Below are 17027 nucleotides of genomic sequence, written 5' to 3' on the forward strand. Positions count from 1 at the left end.
CTTGATCCCCAAACCAGACAAAGACCCCATCAAAAAGGAGAATTACAGACCAATATCCTTGATGAACACAGATGCAAAAATTCTCACCAAAATACTACCCAACAGGATCCAACAGTACATTAAATCCCATGACCAAGTGGGATTTATCCCTGGGCTGCAAGGTTGCTTCAACATCCACATATCAATCAACGTGATACAATACATTAATAAAAGAAATAACAAGAACCATATGATCCTCTCAACAGATGCAGAAAAGGCATTTCACAAAGTACAGCATCCTTTCTTGATCAAAACTCTTCAGAGTGTAGGGATAGAGGGTACATACCTCAATATCATAAAAGCCATCTTATGAAAAACCCACAGCAAATATCATTTTCAATGGTGAAAAACTGATTGCTTTCCCCCTAAGGTCAGGAACACAGCAGGGATGTCCACTATCACCACTGCTATTCAACATAGTACTAGAAGTCCTAGCCACAGCAATCAGAAAACAAAAAGAAATAAAAGGCATCCGAATTGGCAAAGAAGAAGTCAAACTCTCACTGTTTGCAGATGATATGATACTTTATGTGGAAAACCCAAAAGACTCCATCCCAAAACTGCTAGAACTCATACAGGAATTCAGTAAAGTGGCAGGATATAAAATCAATGCACAGAAATCAGTGGCATTCCTATACACCAACAACAAGACAGAAGAGAGAGAAATTAAGGAGTCGATCCCATTACTATTGTACCCAAAACCATGAGATACCTAAGAATAAATAAATCTAACCAAAGAGGCAAAGGATCTGTACTTAGAAAACTATAAAATACTCATGAAAGCACAAAGAAATGGGAAAACGTTCCATGCTCATAGATTGGAAGAACAATATTGTGGATATGTCGATGCTACCCAGAGCAATCTACACATTCAATGCAATCCCTATCAAAATACCATCCACTTCTTTCAAAGAAATGGAACAAATAATCCTAAAATTTGTATGGAACCAGAAAAGACCCCAAATAGCCAGAGGAATGTTGAAAAAGAAAAGCAAAGCCGGCAGCATCACAATTCTGGACTTCAAGCTCTATTACAAAGCTGTCATCATCAAGACAGTATGGTACTGGCACAAAACAGAAACACAGATCAATGGAACAGACTAGAGAGCCCAGAAGTGGACCCTCAACTTTATGGTCAACTAATCTTCGACAAAGCAGGAAAGAATGTCCAATGGAAAAAAGACAGTCTCTTCAACAAATGGTGTTTGGAAAATTGGACAGCCACATACAGAAGAATGAAACCGGACCATTTCCTTACACCACACACAAAAATAGACTCCAAATGGTTGAAAGACCTAACTGTGAGACAGGAGTCCATCAAAATCCTTGAGGAGAACACAGGCAGCAACCTCTTCGACCTCAGCCGCAGCAACTTCTTCTTAGAAACATCGCCAAAGGCAAGGGAAGGAAGGGCAAAAATGAACTATTGGGATCTCATCAAGATAAAATCTTTTGCACAGCAAAGGAAACAGTCAACAAAACCAAAAGACAACCGACAGAATGGGAGAAGATATTTGCAAATGACATGTCAGATAAAGGGCTAGTATCCAAAATCTATAAAGAACTTGTTAAACTCAACACTCAAAGAACTAATGATCCAATCAAGAAATGGGCAGAAGACATGAACAGACATTTTTCCAAAGAAGACATCCAAATGGCCGACACATGAGAAAGTGCTCAACATCGCTCGGCATCAGGGAAATCCAAATCCAAATCTCAATGAGATACCACCTCACACCAGTGAGAATGGCTAAAATTAACAAGTCAGGAAACGAGATGTTGGCGGGGATGTGCGGAGAAAGGGGAACCCTCCTACACTGTTGGTGGGAATGGAAGCTGGTGCAGCCACTCTGGAAAACAGTATGGAGGTTCCTCAAAAAGTTGAAAACAGAGCTACCCTATGCCCCAGCAATTGCACTACTGGGTATTTACCCCAAAGATACTAATGTAGGGATCCGAAGGGGTACGTGCACCCCGACATTAATAGCAGCAATGTTCATAATAGTTAAACTATGGAAAGAGCCAAGATGTCCATCAACAGATGAATGGATAAAGAACATGTGGGGTGTATCTATGTATATATAGATATAGATATATATAATGGAATATTATACAGCCATCAAAAGGAATGAAATCTTGCCATTTGCAATGACATGGATGGAACTGGAGAGTATTATGCTGAGCAAAATAAGTCAATCAGAGAAAGACATGTATCATATGATCTCACTCTTATGAGGAATTTTAATCTCATGAAAGAAACTGAGTGTTGCTGGAGTGGTGGGGGGTGGGAGGGATGGGGTGGCTGGGTGATAGACATTGGGGAGGGTATGTGTTATGGTGAGCACTGTGAATTGTGTAAGACTGTTGAATCACAGACCTGTACCTCTGCAAAAAAAAAAAAAGAAGAAGAAGAAGATAGTAGGGCAAAATGATAGAAGGGAAAAATGAAGTGGGGGAAATTGGAGGGGGAGACAACCATGAGAGACTATGGACTTTGAGAAACAAACTGCGGGTTCTAGAGGAGAGGGGGGTGGGGGGATGAATTAGCCTGGTGATGGGTATTAAAGAGGGCACGTACTGCATGGAGCACTGGGTGTTATATGCAAACAATGAATCATGGAACACTACATCAAAAACTAATGATGTAATGTATGGTGATTAACATAACATAATAATAAAAATAGTAATAAAAAATAAAATAAAATAAAATAAATCTAAAAAAAAAACCACAATGAGATATCACTTCATACCAGTCAAAATGGCCAGTATCAAAAAGACAAATAACAAGTGTTGGAAAGGATGTGGAGAAAAGGGAACTCTCATGCACTGTCATAGAAAAGAATTTGCAACAACATAGATGGACCTGGAGGTTATTATGCTAAGTAAAAGAAGTCAGAGAAAAATAAACACCATATGATTTCACTTATATGTGAAATCTAAAAAACACAGAAACAAAAAAGCTACAATAGACTCATAAATACAGAGAACAAACTGATGGTTACCGGAGGGAAAGTGGTGGGGGTATGGGTAAAATAAGTGAAGGGGATTGGGAGGTACAGGTTTCCAGTTACGGAGTGAATAAGTCACTAGGATGAAAGGCACAGCATAGGGAATATAGTCAACGGTATTGAAATAGCATTTTATAATGACAGGTGGTAGCTACACTTGTGGTGAACATAGCATAATGTACAGAGTTGAGGAAACACTATACTCTCTACCTGAAACTAATGTAATACTCTATCAACTATACTTCAATAAATGTAAATAAATAAAAATTAAAACAAAAAAATTATGTTATGCTTGGATAGGGTCCCAAAGTCATTTATTTTCAACCAAGGTGCTTTCTGCTGTACTCTTAATTTTATTCCTGTTTTCCTGAACTAGGAATGTAATTTGATTGCGTCTAAAAACAACTAAGAAAACAAACATTTACCACACTAGTATTTGGTTGAACTCTTAGCACATACTCGTTCTTTAATATTAGAAAGTAACAAGTGTTGATGTAAAGCAAGACAGAAATCCATTCTGTGTGGTAGCCAATGGATACACCTAGATTTGATCTGAGCTACAAAAGGTAGAATCAAAAAAAAAAAAAAAAAAAAAAGCATGGATGTCCTAAAAGGAAGAGGCCAAGCCCCAGTCAAGTTGGTACCAGAACGAGAACCATGAGTTGAAAGTCAGAGTTCAAGGAATTCATAAGGCAGATAAAGGAGCAGGAATACAGAAGAACATGTAATCAACAGGATGGCAGAGCCTATATCTTAACGCTCAAGTTTGTGTTCCAAGTATCATGTGCCTAGCTGTCTCATCTTGTTTTCCTGGGTTTTGCAGGCGCTGCCTCTTACCTGACACCCCCACCTTCTTTTGCCCTTTTCATAGGTTTTTCTTTCACCTGGGTGAGATCTGGGGTCTCTGAAATGATGTGGCAAAATGGTTCAAGTTATTGTTGCTAAGCAGTTTTTCAGCAGGCTTCCCAGTCTAGTCTTGGAATCTATAATACTTTCATTAAGTACTAGAAGTGACCTCAGTATCGGAAAGAATCTAGTGTGTCCAAACCAACATTATCCAAACAGTGCACCACTGAATTCCCAACAGGAAGAAGAAGACTATACTTTGCTACCCCAGCAGGAGAGAGGAAGATTTTCTACTCCCCCACAACAGCCCAGACAATGAGACTGTCCCAATTCAGCCAATGAGAAGCTCCTACACTTTCAACTCCTAGCTTACTGCAGTGGACTTTTTGTTTACAACAGTACTCCTAACTCCTCCCTGTCCTCTATAAAAGAGTGTTCCTCTCCTTTGTTTTATGGACTTGCTTATGGTTTTGCTGTAGCTTCCATATCCCAAATTGCAATTCTCTGCTATTCCTAAATAAACCCATTTTTGCTTATAAAAAACCTGACAATTTTATTTTTATGGTTAATCGTAGAGCCTATTATATTATAAATCATTTCATAATTTTCTAAAATGCCTTTTAAACCACTATGTGATACTGTATGATTACATTTATGTGAAATTATACAACAAGCAAAACTAATCTAAGTGGATAAAGTCAGAACAATAGCCATAAAATGGGAATTAAGGGTTAGAAACTATAAAGCAGACAAGCAAATAAGAATAGAAGTCAAAGCAGGAAGCCATCTTAGTTCAGGTTAGATTTTGTTTAGGTGGACCAAGTTGTTATTCTGGCCAGTGGCTCCTTTTCAGTTGTTAGGCCCACTTGTTTTCATTGCACATTATTCTAAAATTGCAGGCTAATCCCCAAAATACAAAATTGAGCATTTCATTTACACAAAAACAATATTTTCAATGGTCTGTTTCTGCACTTTAGGGCAGAAAATCTCAGGGGGGAAAAGGGCAGCCTAATATATTAATAAATTTTTGGAGAATCGGTTTTCAAAAGCTAACCCTGTTTGGAAAGTCTTTTACAAAGAGCACATGCAAACCTAAAGGGAAGAAAATAATCCTCTTATTAACTCTAGTATGTATGTATGTATGCTTGAAATTAATATACTGTGGCCAGAAGAGCAATGGATGGATGCCTAGCCTTTCTAGATATTAAAACATTTATAAGCCTTCTATAAATAAAAGTGTGGTTTTGATGCATGAACAGAGACCAATGGCATAGCATAGAAAACCCAGAAATAAAGCAAAGTACATATGATAATGATGGCATCCCAAATCAGTGGAAGAAAGACTTTTAAATAAATAGCTTTATGACTTTATAAGTAATATTTAAATGAATAGTGGTAATTGTGTGAAAAAGAAAAAATTGGATCCATAGTTCATACATAAATAAGGATGAATTCCAAATGTATGAGAGTTATATGTAGATAAATAAACAAATAAAACCATACAAGTACTATCTGGGACTAGGGGGAAAACCTGATTATGACTCAAAATCTAGAAACAATGAAAGAAAACACTGATAAAGTTGACTATATAAAATTTAAAAAAATTATTCAGGATAAAAAAATACCAAAGAAGGGGCACCTAGGTGGCTCAGTCCCTTGAGTGTCTGCCTTCGACTCAGGTCATGGTCTTGGGGTCATGGGATCAAACCCTGTGTCGGGCTCCCTGATCAGCGGGGAGTCTGCTTTTCCCTTCCCCTGCTCATGCTCTCTCTCTGCCCTTCTCAAATAAATAAATAAAATCTTAAAAACAAAAAAGGTTAAAAACAAATGAGCAACTGGGAAACAAAATTATAATTTATAACATAAATGTTGGGGTTATATACCTAACATATTTTTAAACTTCTAAATAGTAAATAAAAAACTAATAATCCAGTAAAAAAATGGGCATTTACAAAAAAGTAAATATAAACAGTTCTTAAACATATGAACAGATGCTCAACCTCACTAATAGTAAGAGAAATGAAAATCTAAACTATACCATTTCCCTAACAAATTAACAAAAACCCAAAACTTTGGTAAATGATAGCAACAAAAGTTTGGCAACGTAATTTTTTGGAAGTGTTGTGGGGGAACATTGCCTTGGTGAGAATGCAAATATTATGACTCTGTTGGAGGAGAAATGGATAATATCTAGCAATATTACATAGAATTGACTACACAAGATTATTCATTATGCTGTTATTTGTAATGGTAAAAGATTGGAAATAACCCAAATGTCCATCTATCAACAAATGAATACAAAAAGTGTTTTAGCCAACAATGGGGTTCTACGTAGGTACCAAAAAAAAATTAATATGGAAGAAGTTCCAGAACATTCAAGTAAATGAAAATACAAAAACAAGAAAGAAAAAAATGAAGCATAATGTTTCATGTAACAAATGAATGTTGTTGTTGTTTTTTAATAAATATAAATGCCTACAAAAGTTATAAACAATGCTATAGGTAGGATGAAACCATTCATCCCAGTTTCCTTAAGCCAATTCAGGTTCAGGTTTATCGTACTGGTTTAACTCTCAAAAATGTCTTAGTTTGGACAATAAGTTATGTGGTCACCTTATCTATAGCTGAGGGAAGGAACAGAGTGGAAGTGACAGAGATGGATATGAGCTGCTTTACCACTGTCACATACATTTATCTTTCTAATTATGTAAATATTTTACATAATCAAAACACAAAAATAAATCAGAAAGGAAATAAACAATCCCTAAAAACTGAAAACTAACATAAATGAACCTAACTTTATATCAAGTTGGTCACATACCACTCGCAGAAAATACTCCAACTGACTTCGGAAGATAGTATTTGGCCTTTACATCTTCAATACATATTCAAGGACAAAAGGCAAGGACAATCTTAACTGCCACTTAATAGTCTCATGATGTATTATAAATAAAGCATATAAGTAATTATATTAATGTTGTTAGAAACCAAAATTTCAGCATGAGTTACAGATGTAAAATCAAAAGGAGTAAAGACCTTGTCATCTTAAATTTGAATTGGCAATATTACTACAAACTCAAAAAGTTGTCCTTGTCATCTTAAGTTTGAATTGGCAATATTACTACAAACTCAAAAAGTTTTTTCCCTTGTAGTTATTTATTAGCTCTGCCCATTAGAAAGGATTAGAAGAAAGCTAGTAGTAGCAACAAGTAGTCCTCATGGCAAGACTGTGGTCTCTACCCACCATTTTCTTCTATTGGGAACCAAAGTCCCCCGGGGGAAATGGCTAATTACATACGTAAGATATACAAGATGAGCCTTGGACAGCTTCTAAAGCTAACAAAGAGAATAGAAGCGATGTCAAAAGGACTCAAGCACTAAGCTGAAGAGGTTCCTACTAACCAAAGATGAGAAAATTTGAGCAAAAAGAAAAATGACAGCAACTGATTAAAACACTAAACATATGTAAAAAAACATGAGTCAGTGAAAAAGTCTGCAACCACCGGACAGTGATGCAAACTAGATTCCATGCCCTGTCTGTGAACCCAGGGCTCCCAATTAGCATCAGAGTGTCTTTTATATATCAATAGATGTCCAAGGATCAGCAGGCAATTGAGGAAATGGAAACAGTGCAAAGAGCAGAAGGAAAAACTGCAACCACAGCTGAGCTCCATAATTAACAGTCCCAGGAAGATAAGAAAAATATCTATAAAACAAGAACAGTATGCTCCCCAAAAAGGACAAGCAGAGAAAGGCTCTTGGAAATCAAAAATGAAAGCCAAAATTTTAAACACTAATACAAAGTTTAGAAGATTAAGAAATCTTTCAGGAAGTATACTCCAATATAAGAAGACATAATAGTATTATTCATTTAATAAACTAGTGTTTATATATCATGCATCAAACTAATATGTAACACTAATTTATTCAATGGATTGCTAAAGTAATTACTGATTTAACTAGAAGTAGTGATAACTATATCGGGAAGATAAGAGATAAGAAAGCTAAGTCATCATCTGCCATAATAAGAAGTCAATGAATAGTTTCTAAATTCAAAGAATCGAGAGAACAGAATAAAGATACTATTTAAAATTATGGAAGTAAGACAATACCAAAGAGCTGGAAGTTGTCTCTGACACAGGACCAAAGGGTTGGGAACAAGCAAGCCAGGGGGTTGTTTTAGTACAACGTGCACGTACTCCAAGTATGTACATATACCCCACTCTGATAAAGATAGTGGTTAATTTTAAAAGATCAAAATGACACCATCCTGTCCTTAAGGAGTTTACAGTCTGTTGGAAGAAACATTAAAAACAATTATAGTAGTATGCAGTACATGGCTTAACAGAAGCAGACAATCTGAATAATGTAGAGGATCCTCAGTCAAAAGAGATGTTTGGGAGACAAGGGGACATTTGAACTGTGGTTTTAGAGGATGAAAAAGGTTGGAGAGAGGATGATGAGTTGTTTCTCCCATCAGCAGTCTACACATGTAAATTTTCTTTTGAAAACACAAGTGATAACATCCCATAAACACACTTTTGTACACCTTGCTTTTTTTTAAAAAAAAGATTTATTTATTTTAGAGAGACTGAGAGAAAGAACACAAGTGGGGGGAGGGGCAGAAGGAGAAGGAGACGGAGAGAATCTCAAACAGACTCCCTGTTGAGAGCAGTGCCCAAAGGGGGCCTTGATCCCATGACTCTGAGATCATGACCTGAGATGAAATCAAGAGTTGGGAGCCCAATCGACTGAGCCACCCAGGTGTCCCTTTTTTTAAAGATTTTATTTATTTATTTGAGAGAGAGAGAATGAGATAGAGAGAGAGCATGAGAGGGTCAGAGGGAGAAGCAGACTCCCTGCTCAGCAGGGAGCCCAGTGCAGGACTCGATCCCAGGACTCCGGGATCATGACCTGAGCCGAAGGCAGTCACTTAACCAACTGAGCCAGACAGGCACCCCCATCCTTTTTTCACTTACTACATCTTGGACACTATTCCTCAGAAAGCACTTAAAAATAACTTCTAGTTTAAAAAAAAAAAAAGCTTTTAATTTCTCAAGGATCTCTTAGTGAAGTCTTTTTTTTTTTGAGGTGGGGAGGGGCAGTGGGAGAGGGACAAAGAGAGAGAATCCCAAACAGTCTGCAGCCCAGCGTGGAGCCCAACAAGGGCTCAATCTCACGACCCTGATACCAAGACCCAAGACGAAATCAAGAGTTGAGCACTTAAACGATTGAGCCATCCAGGCACCTCATAGTGAAGTCTTACATAAAAGGAAGATAATCTATTTTAAATATACGAACTCTATTTATTTTTATTTGGAACTATAACACATGCTTCTTATTAAAAATTCAACACTATGAAATATTAAAAATAAAAAGTAAAAATATTCCCATTGTTCCTCCATTCCTACTTCCCTAGAATAAGCACTTTGAATTTCCTTCCAGACCTTTTCTATAAAAATAAAACTGCACATATATGTAAATATCATTCAATCCAAGCAAATGCAACAATGTTCTATGCACCTACTACATCTATATCCACACTAGTCTATACACATAAAATAGTTATATTTTTTTTTTTTTTAAGATTTTATTTTGTTTATTTGCTAGAGAGAGAGAGAGAGAATGACAGTACAAGCAGGGGAGTGGCAGGGAGAGGGAGAAGCAGGCTCCCTGCCGAGCAAGGAGCCTGATGTGGGACTCAATCCCAGGACCCTGGGATCATGACCTGAGCCAAAGGCAGACGCTTAACTGACTAAGCCACCCAGGCATCCCAGTTATATTCCTTAAAGTCTCTTAAAGTCAAAGATTCTGTGATAAATATGAAACTTTCCTGCATGTCAACTTACCAACGCAATCACAGCACTCATCCCAAAGGGTCCCAAGACACAACATACACTCCTTGCAGCAGGAACAATTTCCTTCTCCAGGTCGGCACTGGCAGAGCTCCTAGAAACAAGACAGATGTTCAAACTTAAAATTTCAAACATCTATGTTTAAAATTGTTAGTTTTTTACAGCAAAGCCCCCACATTTGCATTTATAGCAACCTACTCTTCACACAGTTTTTTTTTAAGATCATTAACATTTGTAGGAATTAATTGTTTGTAGGAACACAAATACCTACAACGTCAAGCAGATTTATATTTTCTTTTGGATGCATTCAGTGGATCTATTTTGGATGCTTTTATCTTATTTTGAAACAGAGAAAACATTTTACTTTATAACCCATAACTCTTTACCCCCTAAACTACCTTGAAAAATAGTTCAGTACAAGCATAAAACCTGCTTTTCAGCTATTAAATTCATTGTCCAAATTAAATGAATAGCCAGCTTGTAGTGGGAGCTGTGGTTTCTCAATATGTGGAGTATGAATAAAAGCATCTTTCAAAAACTGCTCTTTTTATTGACCTACAACATATTAAATCAGTGTGCTTGGTGTGGTAGACTATTTAAAAGAAGGGAGCAATTATTCCCTCCCTGTGTCCACCCACCCTCTTTGCAATGTAACAGCAGCTCTTTTGATCAAGGGATGGTGTCTATTTTCAGAACAGCTTTAATCAGCAGAATGTGGTGGAAGTGACACCATGTCAGTTCTGAGTCTGGGTCTCCACAGCATTGAGTGCTCTCCCTCCTCTTCCTCTCTGAACTTCTCCCATATGCCATGGGTAACTGGGAGAAGGACACATGGGCAAGTTGGTCCACTTGAAGCTATGGTATCTCCTCCAGCCTCCAACCAGCCAGCAGCTGACAACAGACACAGAATGAGCCTAGAAAAACCATACAGTTGATACAGGCCCAGACTGCCAACCCACAGAAACAAGAGCTAAATAAATGGTTATTGTTTTAAGCCACTAAACTTCGCTTCCTAAATGAGGCTTCAAGGTAACTCCTTTAGTCCTTTCCACCAGCCAGCCACTCCTAAACAAAGCCAACTTAGAGAAATTCTGTAGCCACCATTGCTTACTCAGCTTTCCCTGGGTTATGAGATACCATATGCATTTATAAAAACTTAAACATGGCACATAATATTTATCCCTATTGTTTATCTTATTACATTTCTAGACTACTGGAGTCATTCCATCATTCTAGTATGACATGATTTTTTGCAACACTGATATTTAATTCCTTGTTTCTTCTTCTCCAAAAGTCCCTTAGCTATTTCACAGAACTTTCGAGAATCAACACTTGTGCTATTTTCTAACTCTTGAGTTTCATGTCAGCGTATACCTGTAACCTGATGATATACGCAAGCAGCAATATTTTATTTATTTTTTAAGATTTTGTTTATTTATTTGACAGAGAGAGACAGGGAGAGAAGGAACACAAGCAGGGGGAGTGGGAGAAGGAGAAGCAGGCTTCCCGCGGAGCAGGGAGCCCGATGCGGGGCTGGATCCCAGGACCCTGGGCTCATGACCAGAGCCGAAGGCAGACACTTAACAACTGAGGCACCCAGGCGCCCCATGCAGCAATATTTTAGTACTTTGGAACTCTGTCTAGTCAGGCTGAATTCGTGTACTGTAGACCTTAGGTAACTTTGCTAGGTCTCATAGAAAGAGAGGGACTAGAAGAGGGCAGGGACTTGCTGAGAAGTACAGATGCTTCATCATAGAACTGGTGATGCTTAATTTAGACAAGCTCAAATTTACTTGGAAACCTAGAAAATCAGAGTTGCCAAAGATATACTTTGTGACTTGTTTCTCTATCTTTGGAATGAGAGAACATTTTTTGAGTATACATGTTTTAAAAACACCACCAGAGTCAAGGATATTGATACTTACTGTTTTTTAGCTTTAAGGTTGCCACTTAGTCACAAGAAATAAAGCTTCTTTTAAATTTTAATTTACATTATACATAGAAAATAACCTTTTACTCTCTTAGTTGCTTGTATTTACATTATCTATTTAGCTCAGGAGAAGCAAATTAGAAAATAAATTTATTCAAAGAATATCTCTCTCCTTTTCTATCTATAGAAGCTTCCAAATAATAGCTTATTAAATGAATGACTGTATATCACATTAAATAATTTGAAAATGAATGTCACTGTAATGGCGGCTTCCAGTCTGAGTCATTAAAGCATTCATTATGCCTTTTTACTGTCAGGGATCTGCAAGGTGTTTTAAAATTGGAATGAAAGGGTGGTGATAACTTAAGATTACTGAGAACTAATGGAAAGTTAAAACTAAGACTATTTAAAAGTTGCTTCAACTTGCCTGGATTATGTAGCCCTCAAGATTAAATCTATTTCACACCCTCTTAATAGATGCCTGTACTTTTACATGTCAGTATGATGGAATAATGTACTCTAGTAATATGCCTAATGATTTATAACTTACTGATAAGATATAAAGGGAGAAGCTACAGGAAGCCAAGGCATGAGGGAAATAACTTGAAGATAAGCTTTGTTACTGCACTATTAAAACAATAAAAATCCAGGCAAAGATTTTCTTGGTAAAAATTACTGTGAAAACTGGTTGAATGCCAAAGTAACAATATGCCAACTAATATTTTTCTTTCTTTCCATGTTACTACAGAAAAGATTGAAAGAAAAATCTTTGTCCTAATAAAACAAACTTAATCACATAAATTAAGACATTTACAGAGTAAAGTCTAAAAATATATCAGATCTCTACTCTTGAAAGCTCATGTCAGCATTCTTTTCAGGAGATTGAAAAATAAGCAAAATGAGATCCTCAAACCAACCTTTTAGTCAGGATTTGTGCCTTTTCAATTTTCAAACACACACTTAACTTTTCATTTTCCAGGAGAAAATTCCAGGCAAATTTAATATATGGCGTTTAGGATCTCAAAAACCTCACTGCACATCAAGAGAGCAAAAATATATGGAAAGCATTTGCTTTATGACTATTGTTAAGAAAAAAATAGAAAGCAATGAATTTCCATGTGTAAATAATGATGAATAACAACCATCTGTGGCTCACCAAGTAATTCGTTCTTTTCTGTTCACTTGTCATGTCTTCCAAAATCACATTATTGAACATCTTTGGAAATGTACACTATAATTTTCTTGACAGCAAGAAAACTATGGTTAGGATGAATGTTTCTAAATATGAAAAATACTTTTAACATCCTTTGAACCTAAGTATTGGAAATACAAAAGAAAAAAAAAAACCCAACTCACTATGCAACTCTGTGATGTATCAAGGATCACAGAAAAACATTAAAAATTACTCCATGTTATTAAGCAGAGGAGGGGTGCCTGGGTTAAGCAAATGCCTTCAGTTCAGGTCATGATCCCAGGGTCCTGGGATCGAGTCCTGCATCGGGCTCCCTGCTCCCCGGGAAGCCAGCTTCTCCCTCTCCCTCTGCCCACTGCTCCCCCTGCTTGTGTGCTCTCTCTCTGTCAAATAAATAAATAAAATCTTTAAAAAAAAAATTAAGCAGAGGAGTGCCTAGGTGACTCAGTCGGGTAAGCCCCCAACTCCAGATTCTGGCTCAGGTCATGATTTCAGGGTGGTGAGATGCACACCAGGCTATGCACCCAGCAGGGGGTGTGCTTCTTTCTCTCTCTCTCCCTTTGCCCCTCCCCCAGCTTGCATGCACATGCCCTCTCTCTCTCTCTAATAAATAAATAAATCTTAAAAAAAAAAATAAAGCCAGCTTAACTTAAAAAGAAAACTTTATCTTTAATGGTTTTAGTTATGAAGACATAAATGAATCTTCAGTAAGCAGAAAGGCTTTCTTAAAGAGGTTACAGTCAAGGTAACAGGGACACTTTCAAAAAAATTTAAGTATGTTTTTTAATTATGAAATACTGAAAAATATATACTAGAGTAGAAGGAAAAACACCCCAAATTCCACCCACTTTGGTAAATTCCTAAACATTTCTAACAAAATCATGACCGTATACTCTCCTGATCTAAAAAAAAATAAGCATTTCCCTATTGTGAGACTCTGTCAACATCATTTATTAACTGCATAATAGGATATTCCATGTACCAAAATTCAGAAATAGACCTTGAATCCTGATCCCTTCCATATCATGTTCACTTTTTTTTTTAATTTAAAATTTAGTATTTTTAAATGGCTACCCCAGGGGTGCACCGGCGCTGCTCTGCCACCTGCAGCACCTCCAAAACCACACGGCAGCAGGAGAGGGTGCTGGAGCAGCATTCGGGTGTGCTGCACGGCGGCCTGGGCCTGGCTCGTCGGATCCTGACACCCCAGATGACCCCACACAGAGGTCAAGGACATCGAGGAGGTCGAGGTGTTGCTGTAGAAAATGCTTCCAGTGCACAGGCAGATGCAGATGCAAAGGAATGTGGTTGGGCCCCCCACTTTCTTATTCTTTATCAAAAATTTGATTATTATCTTTCTCTACTTAAGTAGAAAATATGGTTGACTTGAGATGTGGAATTTTTCTGTTTGGACTGGCTATTTATATATTTTCCTAACCTCACATGACCAAACTTGAGTACTGCTCAGTTGGATGGAACATGTGATCACAACCTAATACAGAGTTCACAGAAGTCCAAAATAAAGGCTGATTCAATGCTTCCACTTGTTTACTGCTATTGCCTCCCCTAAAGTTCCTAAGTAGGTTTTATATAACACTAACAGGCACTGTGCTAGGCATTTAATATGCATTATCTTGACTCTCATAAAGGCCCTTTCAAGGCAGTTATTATCCTCATTTTTCAAATAAAATTTTAAAATCTGTACATCATTTAGTAAGGGGCTGAGATTTGACCCCAGTTTTGGTTAGATATTCTTGTTTTTTAAACACTGGAATGAGAAATATAAAGCTTCTTATTAATTTAGCATTTCAATAATTATAGTTATTACTTTCTTAGAGAGAATGAACCCATAATTAAACTTAAACAACCCTTTAGGTTGTTTAATCAAAGGCATTATTATATCTTTCACTCTCTACTTGAATACAATTAGAAGTGCTATTGCCCAACTTTAATCATTGTTTGTAAAGGTAAAATAAGTATCATTGGCTAAGAGTTGCAAAACCAGTGAGTTGGAATTTAATACTTAATTCTTTTGTTGCTTCAGCCAGTTAATGACCACATCGTCTGCTTCTCTAGTCTGCAAGGCTCAGAGAAAGTATGGATGTTGCTCATGGTATAGTTGAGAAGGCTGAGGAGTAGGTTAGTGACTTGTCTGAGTTCTTGCAACTGGGGCTCTGACATCAGGTCTTCTGACTCAAGGCTGTTCTACCAGCACTACTCTTACATGCTAGAGTCAGAGTTACATGGAATAAGACATCTGTTCTCTGTATGAAGTACTATGCTATATGTTCGTAAAGTAATCACAGTGTTCAATAAACTTATGATGGAAAAAGTCAAAACTTTATACTAAAGGAGAAACAGAAATTTTTACATTTGGGTTATACTGTATTGACCAGCATGAGTATTCAGAATTTTGGCAAGCTGTTTTAAAAGCTTATATACAAAATAAAATCTGGCAAGATGAAAAGTTTTAGGGAGAATCTAATAATTTAAAACATTATTACATTTGTATTAGAAAAACCTTGACTATCTCAGAGAATTTCAAATCTCTGAATGCCAGAAGACAGAGATTTTACATAATTATTCAATCAAGAGTCCATCAAATCTATTGTCTATGCAACTAAGGTTTTGGTGAGATCTTAATGGTCTGCAAAATAAACTGGGGGGGTGGAGTTCATCTAAGACTAGACTTTAAGAGTTAAAATTTATTGGGACACCTGTATGGCTCAGTAGGTTAGGCATCTGACTCTTGATTTTGGCTCAGGTCATGATCTCAGGGTCATGAGATAGAGCCCTGTGACAGGCTCTGTGCTAGACGTGGAACCTGCTTAAGATTCCCTCTTCCAGGATGCCTGGGTGGCTCAGTAGGTTAAGTGTCTGCCTTCGGCTCAGGTCATGATCCCAGGATGCTGGGATTGAGTCCTGCATCAGGCTCCTTGCTCAGCAGGGAGCCTGCTACCCCCCCCCAACTTGTGCATGCTTTTTTCTCTCTCTAATAAATAAAATCTTAAAAAAAAAAATTCTCTCTCTGCTCGCACTCTCTCTTAAAAAAAAAAAAGTTTATTTTTTGATCTTCCAAATTTCCAGGCCAGCAATGGAAAACTAATAACTTAAGGAAGAACCTTATTTATATTTCAGTGTTTGGTTACTGATAAATATTTCCATTCTCTAACCATTGCCAAGATCTAGAAATTTGTTAGCACTGTTGTTAAAACTGGGAAACATCACTGAAAAGAACATGATAGTCTAGTAGACAGGAAATGACTTGGGCTTACAGGATCTAGATTCAAGTCCTAGCTTATAAACTGCAGTGTGTCACAGTGGTTCTCCGTTTTTCAGTCATAAAAAGGGGATGGTACTGCTGGATTTTCCATTACAGGCTTTGGTATCAAGTGAGATAATGGAGATCCAAGTAAGGCTATAAGCTGATTTTTTTTTTAAGACTTTATTTATTTGACAGAGAGAGACACAGTGAGAGAGGGAATACAAGCACGGGGAGTGGGAGAGGGAGAAGCAGGCTTCCTGCCAAGCAGGGAGCCCGATGTGGGGCTCAATCCCAGGACGCTGGGATCATGGCCTGAGCCGAAGGCAGATGCTTAATGACTGAGCCACCCAGGCGTCCCATAAGCTGATTTTTTTAGCAGAAACTTTACAAGTCAGAAGGGAGTGGCATGATATATATTCGAAGTGCTGAAAAAAAAAGAAAAACCTGCAACCAAGAATACTCTATCCAGCAAGACTATCATTCAGAATAGGAGAGATAAAGAGTTTCCCAGACAGACAAAAGTCAAAGGAATTAATCACAGTAAACCAGCCTTATAAGAAATATTAAAAAGGACTTGCTGAGTGGAAAGGAAAGACCATAAGTGGGAGTAAGAAATGCAGGAAGCACAGAAGTAGTAATAAGGGATTCAAAAATAAAAGGATGAAAAATATGATACCATATACCTAAAATGTGTGTGTGTGGGGGGACATTAGTGCTTTTAGGATGAGCTCAAACTTAAGGAACTATCAACTTAATATAGACTGTTATATGCATAAGATGTCATATATAAACCTAATGGTAACCACAAATCAAAAACCAGTAACAGATATGCAAAAAACCAAGAAGGGAATCCAAATATATCACTGAAGAAAGCCAGCAAACTGTGAGAGAA

General features: G+C 37.3%; 1 protein-coding gene across 2 annotated transcripts in view; it reads right to left on the bottom strand.

The window, feature by feature from the left end:
• TWSG1 (twisted gastrulation BMP signaling modulator 1) overlaps positions 1-17027 on the bottom strand; it is a 73577-nt gene that overhangs the window by 30818 nt on the left and 25732 nt on the right. For both annotated transcript variants that reach the window (XM_027576670.2, XM_027576669.2), the window contains exon 3: positions 9743-9842. In XM_027576670.2, coding sequence (XP_027432471.1) covers positions 9743-9842 — 100 coding nt within the window. The remainder of the gene's footprint in view (positions 1-9742; positions 9843-17027) is intronic.

The sequence above is a fragment of the Zalophus californianus genome, chromosome 14, assembly GCF_009762305.2.
Source record: "Zalophus californianus isolate mZalCal1 chromosome 14, mZalCal1.pri.v2, whole genome shotgun sequence".
In the NCBI taxonomy this organism is placed as follows: domain Eukaryota; kingdom Metazoa; phylum Chordata; class Mammalia; order Carnivora; family Otariidae; genus Zalophus; species Zalophus californianus.